The sequence below is a fragment of the Serinus canaria genome, chromosome 4A (genome assembly GCF_022539315.1).
Source record: "Serinus canaria isolate serCan28SL12 chromosome 4A, serCan2020, whole genome shotgun sequence".
Lineage (NCBI taxonomy): Eukaryota > Metazoa > Chordata > Aves > Passeriformes > Fringillidae > Serinus > Serinus canaria.
The window spans coordinates 15,166,559-15,181,097 of record NC_066318.1 but is presented as its reverse complement, the minus strand read 5'-3'; the positions used below and the strand labels follow the sequence as shown (position 1 = coordinate 15,181,097).

The window sequence follows — 14,539 nt, the reverse complement described above, 5'->3', positions numbered from 1 at the left end:
ACAGTTTAAATCTTTACAACACTTCACAGTGATGTCTCCAGCCTTTGGCAAGGAGGATTCCAAGCCAGGAGGCACACTGGTGCATGTGTTTGTTTTCCCAGCACATGGCTGGGCCCTGCACATGGTGCTAGGCCTTGGCCAAGGTTGCTGTGCTGCTGCCTTGTGAACAGGCTAACCTAGAGCTCTGCAGAGGCTTTTCTTGTTGCTGTGATCTGGGCTGCCTTCCTTGCTGTGTCTTGTCAGTAGTTATTTCATAGATCCAGCCTCATCTCTGCAGATTAACTATCCCAGGCAGAGCCATTTGACTCCAGACTTGTGTATCTAGGCAGGAGCTAGCCAGGTCTCTCCTGCCTGCTGCTTTTCCCTAATCTCTCACTGAGTGTAGTGGAGCACTGACCTGGAGTTTGCTTTTTGGCCATTTGTAGTGATGAGCAGTTAGGATTGATGTGGGTTCTCACCTGTGCTTTGGCTGTGATCTGGGGAGGCTTATGGCTGGGCAGAGCTCTAGCACTGCTCATGGCTCAGGAGAAATAACCTTGTGAAAAAAGAGATGCCGTGAAGCATCAGTCCATTCTGCAGTGAGCTTGCAGAGGCAGGGTGAAGGGATTGCCACAAAGCCACTGCTGATGTGACCTGGTTCTCCCTCTGTGTGTTGCAGACACAGTTTTCTCCCGTGTCGAGGAGGAGCACCTCTGGGAGTGCAAACAGCTGGGTGTTTACTCACCCTTTGTGCTTCTCAACACCCTCATGTTCTTCAACACCAAGTTCTTCGGGCTGCAGACAGCGGAGGAGCACATGCAGCTCTCCTTCACCAACGTGGTGCGCCAGTCCCGCAAGTGTACCACAGCCCGTGGCATGACAAAGGTGGTGAGCATCCGCTACTACGCTCCTGCCAAGCAGAAGAAAAGCAGAGGTGGGTCTGGGGGAACATCTCTGTTCCTCCCCCTGCATCCCCCATCAGGACCCAGCCATGATCTAGCTCTCTCCCTCTCTGCAGATGGTGGCTCTGGAAAACGGAAGCGTGAGGAGGAGGTACCGATGCTGGAGCAGCGGGAGAACAGGATGAATCCCCTCCGATGCCCAGTCAAGTTTTATGAGTTTTATCTTTCCAAATGGTGAGGCTTCCTCTGGAGAAGAGGCATGTGCCATTTTGGGGACACTTCTTAGTTTTGATGGAACCCTGTGGAATGATTGCTGCTCTGCAGACATTTGTAGATGAGCATGCAGTCTTGCCCAGGCTCTGTGCTGCTTCACTAGACTGAGTTTGAGAGAATGCTTCTCTCTGGCCTCTTCCACTTCCTGCGCTACTCCGGACTGGCAGGAATGTGCAGTAGGAGTCCATTGCTTGGGTGGTTAGGGTGGTTTTGGCCTTGAGCAAGGAGCTGTAGGCTGAGTTTGTGTCCTTACCCTACTGAATGATGAGAGGCTGTGACTAGCTGTGACCACCCCTTGCTAAACACAGCATCAGGCCAGGCTCTCTGAAAGGAGCTGGTACCCCAGGTCTCACGCTGCTGTCTCTCCACAGTCCCGAGAGCCTGCGGAACCGCAGCGACGTGTTCTACCTGCAGCCCGAGCGGTCGTGCATCGCCGAGTCCCCGCTCTGGTACTCGGTGATCCCCATGGACCGCAGTATGCTGGAGAGCATGCTGAACCGCATCCTGGCCGTCAGGGAGATCTACGAGGAGCACAGCCGGCTCAGCAGCTTGGAGGATGACGTGGACTAAGGCAGAGGTGCTGCTGGACTGGCTGCACTCCGGTCCTGGACACCTCATCTTGCTGCTTCCCATTGCAGGGCAGGGGCCATGCAGCATAGGAAGGGATGGTGCTGCAGCAGTGCTGTCCCTACATCATTACCAGACTTGGACCTCCCATCCTGCTCGTTACAGGCATCCCCTACGTACGTGGCCCCCGCACTCAGCTCTGTCTCCAGTTTTGGCTGCTGGGTGAACCATCTTCCCCAGGGTCTGTTCCCATGGCACAGGAGTGGCAGAGTCCCTGGTGCAGCTCCCCTTGCCCAGCCCTGCCCCTCTCTCCCCATGCCCCAGGGCAGGAATTGCACAAAAACATCGCCCCATTGGACCAGTGGCCCCCAAAGCTTTTACTTCCCTCTTCCTTTAGCATTCCCTCACAAGGCTGGAGGTATCAAGGCAGGAACAGTAGCTCTGCTGCCCGGGCAGGATTTTCTTTTCAAGCCAGTGGGCATGGGCCACATGCAGCCTGAGAGCTGTTAGGTCAAGGGGAGAACTTTTGTCGCAGGGTGGGAGAGATTTGGATTGGTTGCAGGGAGTGGATAGAGCTCGCACTGGAATTTGTGGGCAGAGGTCTGGCCTCGCCACAGGGATACCTCCCTTGTGTGCAGCCAGGATGCCTCCCTCTCTTTGGTCAGTGTTTTCTGAGTCTGCTAAAAACTGGTGGAGATGGGTCCATACTAGTGCTGCCCCTCTCTCCCCACTGTTCCCTGTCTTGGTAAGGACCCTCCCCTGTGCAAGGTGCCATCAGTGGAAACCTCTGCTCCAGCCAGGGGCCCAGGCATTTGCTGGCAGAAGCAGGGAGCCCTGCCTGGCCTCCCCCTCCCTCCCACAGCCACAGGCTGCCACCACCCTGCCCAGGGCAAGTCTGGCTCCAGCTGTGCCACTCTGTGCTGCCTCCTGCCCCTTCTCGTGTTCTGGTCGGTTTTCTTGAGCTGTACATGGGTCTCCTGTTGAGCCTGTATATATTGTTCTGGGCCCTGGCCTGGGGCCGTCTGTTCTCTGTGTCCATGTGGAGAGTGAGCTGCTCACCAGTCTTGTTGTAGTGATGCCAGGGCAGTAGGACTAACCCTGTGTCTCTGGAAACCATTCGTTTCAAATAAAGATGTGGAAAACTGTGGCAGCCCCTGGTTTTTCCCCCTGGGAAGGGTGAGCATTGTAGGAGAACAGGGCCAATGTCGCTGTGCTGCTGTGCACCTTGCTCCTGTCCATCCCCACCTGTGCTCCCTGCACTTCCTACCTTGCCTGGGCTCTGCTGTCCTGCTAGATCAGCAATGTGGTGATGGCCTCTGCCCCAGTGCCCACTGGTGCCAGCATGGCATGCCCTGCCTGTCCCTGCCCTGCCCTCGGCCCACAGTGCTGCAGCCCCACCCAACCCAGCAGTGGCCCTGCCCTGGCCATGCAGTGTGTCCGTAGGATGGAGCGGTTGGAGAGCAATGCCACAGTGTCTGTGAGCAGAGCAGGAGTCAAGTGAGGTGCAGCAAGTGTTTATTTTCTCCCCCTTCCAAGCTTTACTCTCAGCCCTGCTGCTCCCAGGAGTGCCAGGAGCAGCTGAGCAGTGTCCCGAGAGCTGTTCCCAGCTCTCATGTTGGCCATGGGGTCCATGCCTTGGGTCTGGCAGAGACTGGAGACACAATTACCACCATGACCACCCACACACTGCCCATCCCAGCAGGCCAAATTTACACTGCCAAGTCTGCGGTTCGCACGTCCCTGTGGGACCCACCAGCCACCCCTAGCCATGCACCTGCCTTCTTCAGTGGTGCCAGGCCATGGGGGGGTCTCCCAGCAGCCAGGGGGCTGCCACCCCTGGGCAGAGTGACATAGGTGCTGCCAGGCCCTACAGGCCCACCAGGAGCGGTTAGGATGCGGGACTTGGGGCCTGGCCCACGACAGCACTTGGTGAGACCCAGGTGGTAGATCTCCACCAGGTTGAGCAGCAGGGACACACAGGACACGCCCAGCATAAAGAGGATGAAGATGGTCTTCTCAGTGGGCCGGGAGATGTAGCAGTTCACCATGTTGGGGCAGGGCCAGCGGCTGCAGGTGTAGAGGGGCTTCAGCTGGAACCCATACAAGGCGTACTGGCCCACAATGAAGCCCACTTCCAGGAGAGCCTTGAAGACGATGTTGCATATGTAGGTCCTCAGGATGGCCCCCCGCATGCACACCCGTGCCCTCGTGTTCCCTGCGGGGAGCTGGGGCTGCCTGGGGCGCTGCCGCCTGGCCCCGCTGCTGGCCCGTGCTGCCATTTGCTGCTGTGCCTTCTCCTCCAGGTGCACCAGGTGCAGGATGTGCCCCAGATACACAAGGCTGGGGGTGGAGACAAAGATGATCTGCAGGACCCAGAAGCGGAGGTGGGATATGGGGAAGGTGCTGTCATAGCAGGCATTTTGGCAGCCGGGCTGCTGCGTGTCACAGGAGAAGCCAGACAGCTCATCACCCCAGACCCGCTCTGCGGCTGCCCCCAGCACCAGGATGCGGAAGACAAAGAGGACGGTGAGCCAGACCTTCCCCACCACCGTGGAGTGCTCCTGGGCATTCTCCAGCAGCCGGCCCAGCAGGCTCCAGTCCCCCATTGCACGTGCTGTGGTGCCCTGCAAGACAGCCACCCTCCAGACACAGCCGCCCAACAACCCGCCGAAACGCCGCCCCACTCCCTGGCCAAGAAGGTGTGCAGAGACCCAACCCAAGGCTGTCCCTGGAGTGTCCTCATCCTGCATCCCAGGGGACCCCCTAACTTGTCACAAGGAGAGCAGGGGGAGCGAAGGCCTCCAGCAGAGAGCTGGGAGCACCACAGGGAACAAACGCGGTGACAGCATGGGGACCTCTCACCGTAGATGGTGTGTGGGGCAGAGCCCGGTGCTCCTGTGCCGTCCCCTCCTGTCCCTGGGGTGATGGGGGATGCTGTGAGGCCCCTTCCCAGCTGCTCCCCAGCTCCTCTGTGGGGTGCAGACCGGTCTGCCTGCTCCGTCTGTCCGGTCACCCAACAGCAGGCATGGGGTTATTGGGGCATGAGGCAGCTGCGTGCCCCATTGGCTTTCATTGTGACTGGCACATCAAACAGCCACTGGGGAAACTTTTTCCCTCTATTTTTGGTCTGGGCACTTTTCTAATTATATTCGGGGCTGCAGGGGCTGGTGCTGGGGGAGCGCAAGCCCTTGGACACTGATCAATGCCACCCAGGGGTCACTGGCCGCTGCCGGCTGTCAGGGCAACACAGCCACAGCCCCAGCTCAGCCCTGGCACTGCAGCCCCCACAGCCCCTCGTGGCACCCACCAGAGCTTGGGTGCAGGGATGGACACCCCACACTGGCAACCCCAGCTCCTGGCATATCCCAGCCAGAGCAGAAAGGAGGGAGGCAGCACCTGAGAATGGAGATTTAATGGCCCAAGATGCCCTCCTGGCCATCTAGGAGAGCCAGACTTGTGCCTGAGGGATGCTATCCTTGGGACAGGGACAGTAACAGGCCCATGGGGCGACTGTGGGGCCAGTGGCCCCTGCCCCTAGCAGGCAGAGCAGCGGTCACCCTTCTCCAGCAGCCCAGAGTTGCGGCGCAGCATGTCCTTGAGGGAACCGTCCTGCTCTGTCAGCAGCTGGTTGATCTCGTTCTGCTTGTACTCGGAGGAATGCTTGTGCCCATAGAAGGAGCCCTTTGCCGACGAGGGGTTGGAGTGGTGCTGGCTTCGGCGGGCACAGGCCCGCACAACCAGGTAGACCAGCTCTGCCATGTTGAGGACAATGCAGATACTGGAGGTGACCAGCATGAAGACAGTGAAGATGGTCTTCTCAGTGGGCCGGGAGATGAAGCAGTCGACAGTGTTGGGGCAGGGATAAGCCTCGCACTTTACCAGCCGCATCATCTGGTAGCCTGGGTAGAGCATGTAGAAGATGTACATGAACACAGCCTCAAAGAGCAGCCTGAAGACCACGCTGCAGACATACGTCCACCACAGCGATCCCGCTATGCGCATCTTGTGCTTCTTGACCTCTTCCATGTGCTTGGCATCCGCGTGCCCGGTCAGCACCAGCAGCTTCTTCTCCTGGTGCTGCTGGTAGGCCACGTGCATGGCCACGAGAAGGGCTGGCGTGGTGACAAGGATGAGCTGCAGGGCCCACAGACGGATGTGGGAGATGGGGAAGAAGTGGTCATAGCAGACGCTGTTGCAGCCAGGCTGCTGGGTGTTGCAGGTGAAGGCGGATTTCTCATCCCCCCAGACGCTCTCGGCTGCCACCACTAACACCATGATCCGGAAGATGAAGATGACGGAGAGCCAGATGCGCCCGATGGCAGTGGAGTGGCGGTTCACCCCACTCAGCACCGTGTACAGGCCGGCCCAATTCATCGTTTCTCACGTCTGCAGGAGAGAGCGGTGGTGAGGGGTGGTGTTAGGAGCAGGAAGGACCCCTGGCTGAGAGCCAGCAGATCCTGGCTCCAGTGGCAGCAGCCCCAGGAGTGACCTGGGAGCAACTGGGTGGCAGCTCTGCTGGGTGGAGAGCAGGATCGACAGACAGGAGGATGGATAGACAGGAGGATGGCAGCATGGCTCCTGCTCCTGACACGGCTCCAGGCAGCATTTTGGCCAGAGCAGGCAGGAGACTGACTGCCCCAGCAGCGCCAGATTCTCCAGTCCTGCCACCCCATGCTGGCACAGGGATCCTAACCCACAGCTGCCACAGAGAATGGGGGTGAAGCTCCCACACCTTCACAAGACCCCCAGTACCCAGTGCTGAGCTCTTTGGCTAGGAATGGTCCCAAGGAGCTTCATGGGCTCCACTGCACCAGTGCCTCCGTTTGTCCTCCCATTATCTGCAGGAGCATGGCCAGGGAGCCCTAAGCTGGGGGGATCCCCCCGTGCAGCCCTGCACTGCCACCCTCCGAGGGCCATCCTTGCCCAGGGAACACAGGGCAACCCCACCCCCAAGCACAGACCCCTGCCCCACCAGAGCCACCCACTGGCACTGAGCAGCCCCAGGAGCTGCTTCCCACCCCTGCAGGAGTCTGGGCGGCTGGGACCAGCCACCCCCAGGGTGGAGGATCCTGGCGACGCGTACCTGCCGGTGAGGAAGGGTCCTCGCAAGCAGCCCCCAGTGGCCCCTCTATGGTCTCATGCCTCCCGCAGGAGAGCTCTGCTCCGCCTGCCCTCGTCTCTCTCTGCCACTGCCCTGCACTGGAAGTCATATGCTGCTTTATAAACTATTTACATACAATGGGGCCTTTATCGGCCCCTGAACAACACACTTTAGCATTCAGATCTAACGCCCTGACTTCCGCCCACCCTGGCCAAACAAAGTGCCTGTGTGCTGCATTCCCGCTGCTCGGCCCTGCACCCACTCCCACCTCCCCACCACGCCCCGCACCGACCACTGCCACGGCCCCGCCACCCGCGGGCTGCTCGTGGCTCTGCCCGGCGGGACCCACAACGCGGACATCGCCGGGCCGGACAGGCCACCCAGCGTGTCCGGAGGTCCCTTGCCCAGGAAGCATGGCCGAGCCCAGCTGCGTGCCCATCCCGCATGGACAGCACAAGGCCCTGGAGCAGGGGTCTGTACTGAGCTGCCGTGGGGCTGGGTGGCACTGGGTGCCGCTGCTGTGACTCCTGCCATCTCCTCAAGGCTCCTCCAGCAGCAGCGTCTGTGAGGATACCGGAGCTGCCCCGCCAGTGCCGTCGGAGACGTGGGAGAAAGGCCGGCGGAGTGACACTGGCTGAGCGCTGGGGCTCCGCTCCTCCCCCGAGAGGGACTCACTGACGCTGCCCTACTGCTCGGACATGCTGGTTGGGACAACAATTCCTGTGCTTGCACAGCCCCCTTGCCCCCCAAGGCTGGTGTCCCAGCCACACCGTCACACTGTGCCCCATCCCTGCAGGGATGGTGCCGTGTCCCTTGGGTTTTGTCCCCAGGCTCAGGTGGGGAGCAGCGTACCCAGTAAACCCTCCCAGCTGGCTGCCTGCAGGCTGGCAGGGCAGTTAATGCCATCCCAAATGCCACCTCCTCCCCTTAGCCCAAGGTGCGAGCAGCCGGAGCTGTGCAAGCGGTGGCGGCCAAGCACCGTCCTGCAAAGCTGTGAGGACGCCGCTGGTGCCCCCAGTGCCCCTCTCCCCACTCCCGCCATGAGGGCCAGCATTGCCGGCTCTCCTCTCCCAGGCGCAGGGCCGAGTCCTGCTGGGGCCCCCACTCCGGCCCCCCTGGTGCTCCCCAGATGGGGGACATGCGGCCACCCCCGCAACGGTGCTGTGCCCGCCAGCTCCTCACCTCAACAGCAGCGCAATAAATCAATGCTCTTGGGGATTGCAGCAATCAGTCTGCACCGCACCACCCCCCTGGACTTTATACTGCCCTGAAAGCACGTCACCCACCCCCTCCCAAACAGCCTTGCTCCTTCCAGGACTAGCCAAGTAAACAGCGCAGGTGTGTCCAGCCTAGTTCACACCCAACCTCACCCACCACCGCGGCTGAGCATCCCCCGGGGCCAGCCCTGGGGCTACTGCAGCACCGGGGCAGGGCCAGCCCCCCAGGACGGTCCCCCGGGAGATTTCTGGTCCCCGCGGCCCCACTCCCCTGCTGTGAGCATCCTCCCCGCTGCATTCCTTGCAAGCCAGACATATACATCGCGGCAGAGCTCTGCTCTCCCCCCGGGGGATGACTCTGGCTACCCCCAGCTCCTGGAGCACCTTGGTCGGGTGCTTCAGGCTGCCGGCTGGTCCCTGGGCAGCCACCAATACCATATTTAATGTGTAAAAGTGCAGCTGGGAAAAGGCAAACAGCCGGTCAACGATTAACTCGGCTGGCCCGCTTCAAGGTCCCGCCGCCCAGCACCCCGTGTGGGACAAGGCGACCCTGCCGCTCATCCTGGGACCCTGGGCCGGGCTGCAGGAGCCCGTGCGCCGTCCTTTGCATGAGGGTGACAATGGTGCCGGTGTCCCCGCATGGGGACGGCAGGGTGGCACTGTGCAGCGTCTGAGGGCCGCTAGGGGTGCCCCCGCAACGGGGCGGGGGTCGGTGGGCAGTGAGATACCGGCGGTGGCCGGGCTGGCTGGGGCCGTCGGGGCCACAATCTCAGTCTCTGATAAGCCGCCACACCTGAGTCAGCAGCGCCGACGAGGAGCGGCAGAGGTGGCACCGCCCAGGTCCCGAACCCTGGACGGGTTCTGGGGGTCAGCGGAGGGCACGCTGGGGCAGCAGGGGGCTAGTGGGGCCCGGCTGGAGCGATCCGAATCCGGCTGGGTGGGGGTCACTGGGGGCTATCAAGAGCAGGGCAGACTGGTGAGCACTGGGGTGGGCTGAGCTAGGTGGGACCAGGCACAGCGGGAGGCTGGCATGGGGAGAGGGGTCCCTGGGAGCCAGTCTAGAGGGCCCTGGGAGCCAGGCGGGAGATCACTGGGGATTACTGGAAGCTAGGATAGGGATGACTGGGGGGCGCTGGGAGCCAGGCGAGGGGTGACTGGGGGGCACTGGGAGCGAGGCGAGGGGTGACTGGAGATTACTGGGAGCTAGGACAGGGACGGCCGGGGGGCGCTGGGAGCCAGGCGAGGGGCCGCCGGGGGGCTCGGGCCGTGCGGCGGGGGTGTCGCCGGCCGTGGCACGAGGTGGCGCTGCGGGGCCGGGCCGGGGGCGGCGGGGCCGCACCTGCCCGCGGCAGCACCGGCGGGGCTCGGCGTGGGAATCCTTCTAAAATATTGTAAAAATGGAGAAAAAAAAAAAAAACGGGAAGAGGAGGAGGAACCCGGGGCGTTGCTGTCCAGCCCGCCCGCTGTCCTTGCAGGGAGTTGGCTGGGAGGAGCAGAGGTCTCGGGCTGGGCGGGAGCGCGGGCAGCCCCCTCGCTGTTGGCAGCAGGTTAAACTGCAAAAGCCATCGGTGAAGGACAGGCTGTACTGAACAGTGGCCAGCGCTGCCTCCAGTACTCAGAAAAGTGCCCCGCCCGCCACCACGTGGGCCAGAAATGGGTTCCTTGTTAATGACGCTAATTGTGAAGTTAATTGGTGTCTGAAGTTGCAACGGAAGAGTTCAAAGACGTGGGCAGGTCTAACGCAGATAAGCTGATGAGATGGGCAGGACTGAGTCAGCATGCGGATGGTGGGACTGAGGTGACGCAGCTGCTGGCATTCTCCTAGGGTCAGAGAACTTGCAGCCCAGCAGTCTCTATGGGTAAGATGGACGAAATCAAGCTTGAACCATCACTGAAACATCTCCACTGTCAGGAGGACTGCAGAGGAGGCTTCCAGAGCCCCTATTCCCTGGCCTTTTGCTCCAGGCAGGGCTGGCCCTATGAATGGCTCAGCCTTGTCACTGGATGGCCACTGCAGTGCAGGGGCTGCTGGGTTCCAGGCTTGGACTGGCAGCAAGACAGGCATCCCTGGATCCAGGCTGCTGTTCTCAGAGAGACAAAACCCTTTGCTCTGAGTCAACTGCCAGGAAGGTCACTGGCAGTGGGTGAGCACAGAAATCCTTTGTGCTGCTGCAGCACAGGGCAGAGGGGGTTGCAGCCTAAGACATAACAGCTTGTTCTGCCTGCCTGTGAGTCTGCTCTCCTGTGTCCTGGGTGCATCAGAGGTGTGGGGAACAGCATTATCCCAGTGATGCTTCTGTGAAGAGCAGCATCCTTGCCCTCCTGCTGGCTGTGAATCCTCAAGCAGCCAGAGGCCAGCCACAGGTCAGTCACCCTTCCCATGCCAGGGATGCCTTTGCAGTTAAGTTCCCTTATGGTTCTCCTTGCCAACAGCCCTAAACATGTCCCCTGAAGCAGAGGATGTCCCACAGTTGTCACGCAGATGTAAACTGTTCATACCCTCTGGGATACAGTGTCCCTTGAGCTTTGCCAGGTCTCCAAAGGAAAACTGTTGATGGTCAAGGACACCCTGGACAGATGGCAGCCTCAGGAGTTTTACAAAGGCAGCAGCATAATAGCAGTGGGTTGTCTGTCACTCGCTTGCCTTGCGGTCCTAGCTGGGTTGGCCATGCTGGCACATGTGGCAGCATGCAGCTGGGGCTGTGCAAGGATGAGGAGAGGGGCAGAAGGGCAGAGCAATTCCCTAATCTGGGGCAGAAAGACATCACCTCTTCAAGAGGGCACTAGGCATCCTGTGGGATGCCACAATGGGCAGCACCAGGGCTTTTAGGGGGGTCCAGCACAGGGTGTGGGGCACTGTGCTGGACAGGGTGACATGTGCCCGTGGCACTGGAGCTGCAAAGGTCCCCCGTTGGGAGAAGGGCAGAGCCCCACACTCAGCTTCCTCACAGCCTGTCCCCCTGCCTGCCCTGGCTCCCCTGGCTCGGGGCCTCGGCCCTGGCTCCAGTGTCTTCGTGCTGCCTGGAGGCAATTCAGCCCCCCCCATTCCGTTCCTGGTTTCCATGGCAACTCCAGTTGAAATTACATTAAAAAGAAATGAAACCAGCAGCTTTTCTCTTTGGCAAATAGGGGGAGGGGAGCTCAGCTGGGAAAAGCTGGGGAAGGGGTTTGAAGTTTGGAGGGAGGGGGCTGTGGGACAGATGCATTCCCACATGGGGTCCCAGTGCTGGGGGCAGCAGGGCGGGGGGGATTTGGGGACACCTCCCCACTGTGGCACACGGTGCTGGCAGTCCTGGATGGTATGGTGCCAGCTTGCATGTGGGTGTCCAGCACCCTGACATGGTGTGTGATACCAGGGTCCTCCTGTTTCGTACCTCTGTAGGGGGTTACCAGGGACATGAGGACCAGCACAGGGCACCCCACCCACCCAGCCCGGTAGTCCCAAGGCCCTGCATGCTCCAAGAAGAGGCGAGACACACCGCTTTTAAAAATATCACTTCTGTTTTATTTGGAATTTGTTACTCTGCGCGGGTGACAGGGTATAAATACATTCTCCAACGAGCATCCTCACCCTCAGCCCTGCGCGGGGCGGGGTGCGGGGCCGTTGTTGTGCTGGCCCCGGGCAGTAGGGCCAGCAGGGCCATCGATGCGCTGGCCCCAGGCAGCAGGGCCAGCCGGCACCGGTGCGTCACGGCCGCCAGCACGGGCAGCGTCTGCCAGCCGGACCGTCTTGCACAGGGACAAGATATGGTGTCCCCACAAGGACCTGTCCCTTTCTCCTGCCTCCCCAGGCCCCAGGTGCTAGTGCTCACCTTGGGGGGCTGAGACTGGGGTACCCCACGTGGGATCCCCTGCAGCGCCTTCTCCATGCCCGACCACACCAAAGCCACTTGCCTAGAGCCACGTGTGGCTCGGTGGCCACGGCAGATGCCCCAGCCCCACATAGGCTGCATCACCCCCAGAGTCCCTACCCAGGCATCTGTTCCAGCTGCACATCCTGGATGCTGGAGCTGGGGTCACCCCACGATGGGGTAAAGGCCCCAGTGGAAGCAACCTAGGAGGCAGAGTTGATGCTGATGAGCAGCTCACCCTGATCCTGTCGCCCCACTCCTGCCGCAGGCTGCAAAGCACTGGCTCTGCTTTCGGGCAACAAGCATGGGCAGGGAGGGCGCAGCACAGCCCTGGGGCAGTAGTGAAGGGATGTGGGATGCTCCTGGGGGAGCAGGGCAGGGTGGGGAGCATGAGGGGCTGTCCTGGGTTCATGGGAGTGAACAGACAGTGCTCGGAGCAGGTGATGCCCACACAGGGCGGTGGGTGGCACTGGCCAGTGGTGGCGGTGAGGGACCGGGGCGGGGGTGCTCGCAGGCAGGCCGTTGGATAGGCTTTTTGGCTGAGATACGTGGGCACGGGTGACAGAGGAGGGAGAATATCAAAAAATACAAAAGAGCGCAGCCCCACAGTGCAGGAGGCACTGCCCTGCCTGGTGCCCACCCATGGCAGGCGGGCGCCATGGGGGGCCGGCACCGTGCGCACACGCTGGCTTCTAACTGGCTTTTTATTTTATATCAAGAACACTTGGTTTTAAAATCTTTACAAAGGACAAAACGCGGCGACTCCGTTAGTGTGTAAAGAACTAAAGATCTGCTTAAAAAACGTCTCTGCAAAGAGAAATGACTGACACAAAAGAGATTCTCTGCAGCGCAAAGAGGGGCAGAGGTGCCAAGTCTCCAGCCCAGGGCCCTGCTCCCAGGGTCCCTGAGCCCCGGCACCAGCCCCAGCGCCCGCATCCAGCACAAGGCCAGGTCCCTGGACTCTGCCCATTCCCTCTGCCTATAGCACCATGGCCTGGGGCCACTTCTTAGCACAGTGAAGGAGCCTTTTCCAGGGCTGCCAAGATGCCTGGGGATGTCTGGGCACTGGCTGAGAGGGATGCCTGGTCCCGCTTCTCGTCAGTCCCAGGGTGCTCGGTGGGCTCAGCACTGGGTATGTGATCGCCCCACTGGGAGGCACAGCCACGGCACTGGGAACCCCATGGCCACTGACAGTGGGGTACCCCTGCCCACCTGCACGGGTGGGTTGTGCAGGACTACACCGTGTCCCTCCTGCACCCCACTGGTGTCCCGGGGCAACCCACGGGGCCCTGAGGCCAGGAGAGTCAAAGCACTTCTCAAAAGTTAGATAGGAACAAAAGAAAGCGCTGGGGCCGCTCTGGGACCCCACAGGTCTCTGGGCTGGGAGCTGCACCGTCTGTGGGCGCTGCCCCTCCGTCCGGGGGCTCTGCGGGCTCCGCCCGTCCCTCTGCCAGTGTCTGCTGCGTGTGTGTGCGTGCGTGCATGCGTGTGCGCCGGCGGCGGGCAGCTATACCCTGGTGGTGGAGTGTGAGTGCGGAAGCCCCGTGCTGTTGAAGCCGGCGGTGAAGGTGTTGTAGGGGTGCAGGGTCTGCAGCCCCACCAGCGAGTTGGGGATCATGGTGATGGTGTTGGGGGTCATAAGCGGGATGTCGTCCGGAGAGCGGCGCAAGGTGAGGGTGTAGTCGGGCAGAGCGGCCAGGCGCAGGGTGTCGTGGGATGGCACAGCTTCGCACTCGTGGTGCCCCTGGCTCACCTGCAAGGAGGGCATCTCCTCATCAGGCGCATGGGCGATGTCGTTGGAGGCGCCGCGCTGTGGGCTGGGCTGCCGGTGCGTGTCCTGCCGGCGCTTGTCCTTGCGGTAGTAGAGGGCGGCGAAGGCCAGCACGTTGAGGAAGAGGAGGGAGGCGCCCACGGCGATGGTGACGCTCAGTTCGGTGGAGTAGTCGCGAGGGCTCTCGAGCAGCGTGCCCGCCTCTTGCTCCGGGCTCCACTTCTCCTTCCCATTCTCGCTGTTGTAGGCGGGCGAGATGGCGGGGCGCTTGGTGGTCCAGATCTTGCTGTTGGGACGGCGGGTGATGTGGGAGTTCTGTGTGGTGTCAGGTGGTGGCACTTTGGTGGTGGTGGAGGTGTAGTGGAACATATCATGCAGGTTGTACAGGTGAGGAACCAGGTGCTTCCAGAAAGCCACCTTGGTGGCCCGGTAGTGGTCGCGTACCCGTGGCTTCAGCCCAATGTGCAGGTACAGCTGGTCACGGGGGTTGTACTTGGACCAGGCCACCTCCTCAAACCGGTTGGCCTTGGTGTGGATGAACTTGGTGTCCTGGGGGACAGGCTTGTTGGGGTCCCTGTGAAACACAGGCAGAACAGAACTAGCACTGGGAAAAGCCAAAGAAACAAAGAAGGAGAGCTGATGCAGAGACAGAAACTGAGGGGACCTTTGCCAGTGGAGGCACAGGTCGGGCTGGCAAAAGGTCTTGAATGACTGGGCAACACCCAACCCTGGCTCAAGTCTCACCCAAGATAACCAGGGCCAACAAGCCTCCCCACCCCTGCGGCTTGGCTGGGTCCTGTCCCAGGGGCTGGCCATGATCTAAGCTTCTTGCTTTGTGGTTGATGCCACGGCCCCAGTGAAGGTGCAGCACATGGGGA

The 14,539-nt window shown here is 61.1% G+C and overlaps 4 protein-coding genes across 13 annotated transcripts in view; 1 reads left to right on the top strand and 3 right to left on the bottom strand.

Annotated features, from left to right (window-relative positions):
• Positions 1–2,867, top strand: part of ZMYM3 (zinc finger MYM-type containing 3) — a 31,760-nt gene extending 28,893 nt beyond the window's left edge. For all 6 annotated transcript variants that reach the window (XM_050974450.1, XM_050974449.1, XM_009099449.4 and 3 more), the window contains 3 exons: positions 659–913; positions 998–1,115; positions 1,526–2,867. In XM_050974450.1, coding sequence (XP_050830407.1) covers positions 659–913; positions 998–1,115; positions 1,526–1,724 — 572 coding nt within the window. In that variant the 3' untranslated portion in view covers positions 1,725–2,867. The remainder of the gene's footprint in view (positions 1–658; positions 914–997; positions 1,116–1,525) is intronic.
• Positions 2,868–3,219: 352 nt separating this feature from the next.
• On the bottom strand, positions 3,220–5,018 carry LOC103824250 (gap junction alpha-3 protein-like). Its single transcript, XM_009099491.4, is given in 2 exon segments — positions 3,220–4,410; positions 4,413–5,018. Coding segments are annotated over 2 exon segments (1,032 nt in total). The 5' UTR covers positions 4,465–5,018; the 3' UTR covers positions 3,220–3,430.
• Positions 5,019–5,118: 100 nt separating this feature from the next.
• On the bottom strand, positions 5,119–8,123 carry GJB1 (gap junction protein beta 1). Of its 2 annotated transcripts, XM_009099447.4 has the most exons (3): positions 8,005–8,123; positions 6,805–6,920; positions 5,119–6,107 (listed from the first exon to the last, which is right to left on the bottom strand). In XM_009099447.4, the coding sequence occupies exon 3, from the start codon at positions 6,093–6,095 to the stop codon at positions 5,256–5,258; it is 840 nt and encodes a 279-aa protein (XP_009097695.1). In that variant the 5' UTR covers positions 6,096–6,107; positions 6,805–6,920; positions 8,005–8,123; the 3' UTR covers positions 5,119–5,255. The 2 variants fall into 2 exon arrangements, with proteins under 2 accessions (XP_009097695.1, XP_018780110.1); XM_018924565.3 differs by lacking the exon at positions 6,805–6,920 and having other exon boundaries at positions 8,005–8,115.
• Positions 8,124–11,550: 3,427 nt separating this feature from the next.
• NLGN3 (neuroligin 3) overlaps positions 11,551–14,539 on the bottom strand; it is a 39,283-nt gene continuing 36,294 nt past the window's right edge. For all 4 annotated transcript variants that reach the window (XM_050974523.1, XM_009099445.4, XM_009099446.4 and 1 more), the window contains one exon: positions 11,551–14,235. In XM_050974523.1, coding sequence (XP_050830480.1) covers positions 13,398–14,235 — 838 coding nt within the window. In that variant the 3' untranslated portion in view covers positions 11,551–13,397. The remainder of the gene's footprint in view (positions 14,236–14,539) is intronic.

What these genes read in the sequence shown, in the direction of transcription:
- GJB1 (XM_009099447.4), bottom strand. Translation starts at nt 6,095, where the DNA reads ATGAATTGGGCCGGCCTGTACACGGTGCTGAGTGGGGTGAACCGCCAC.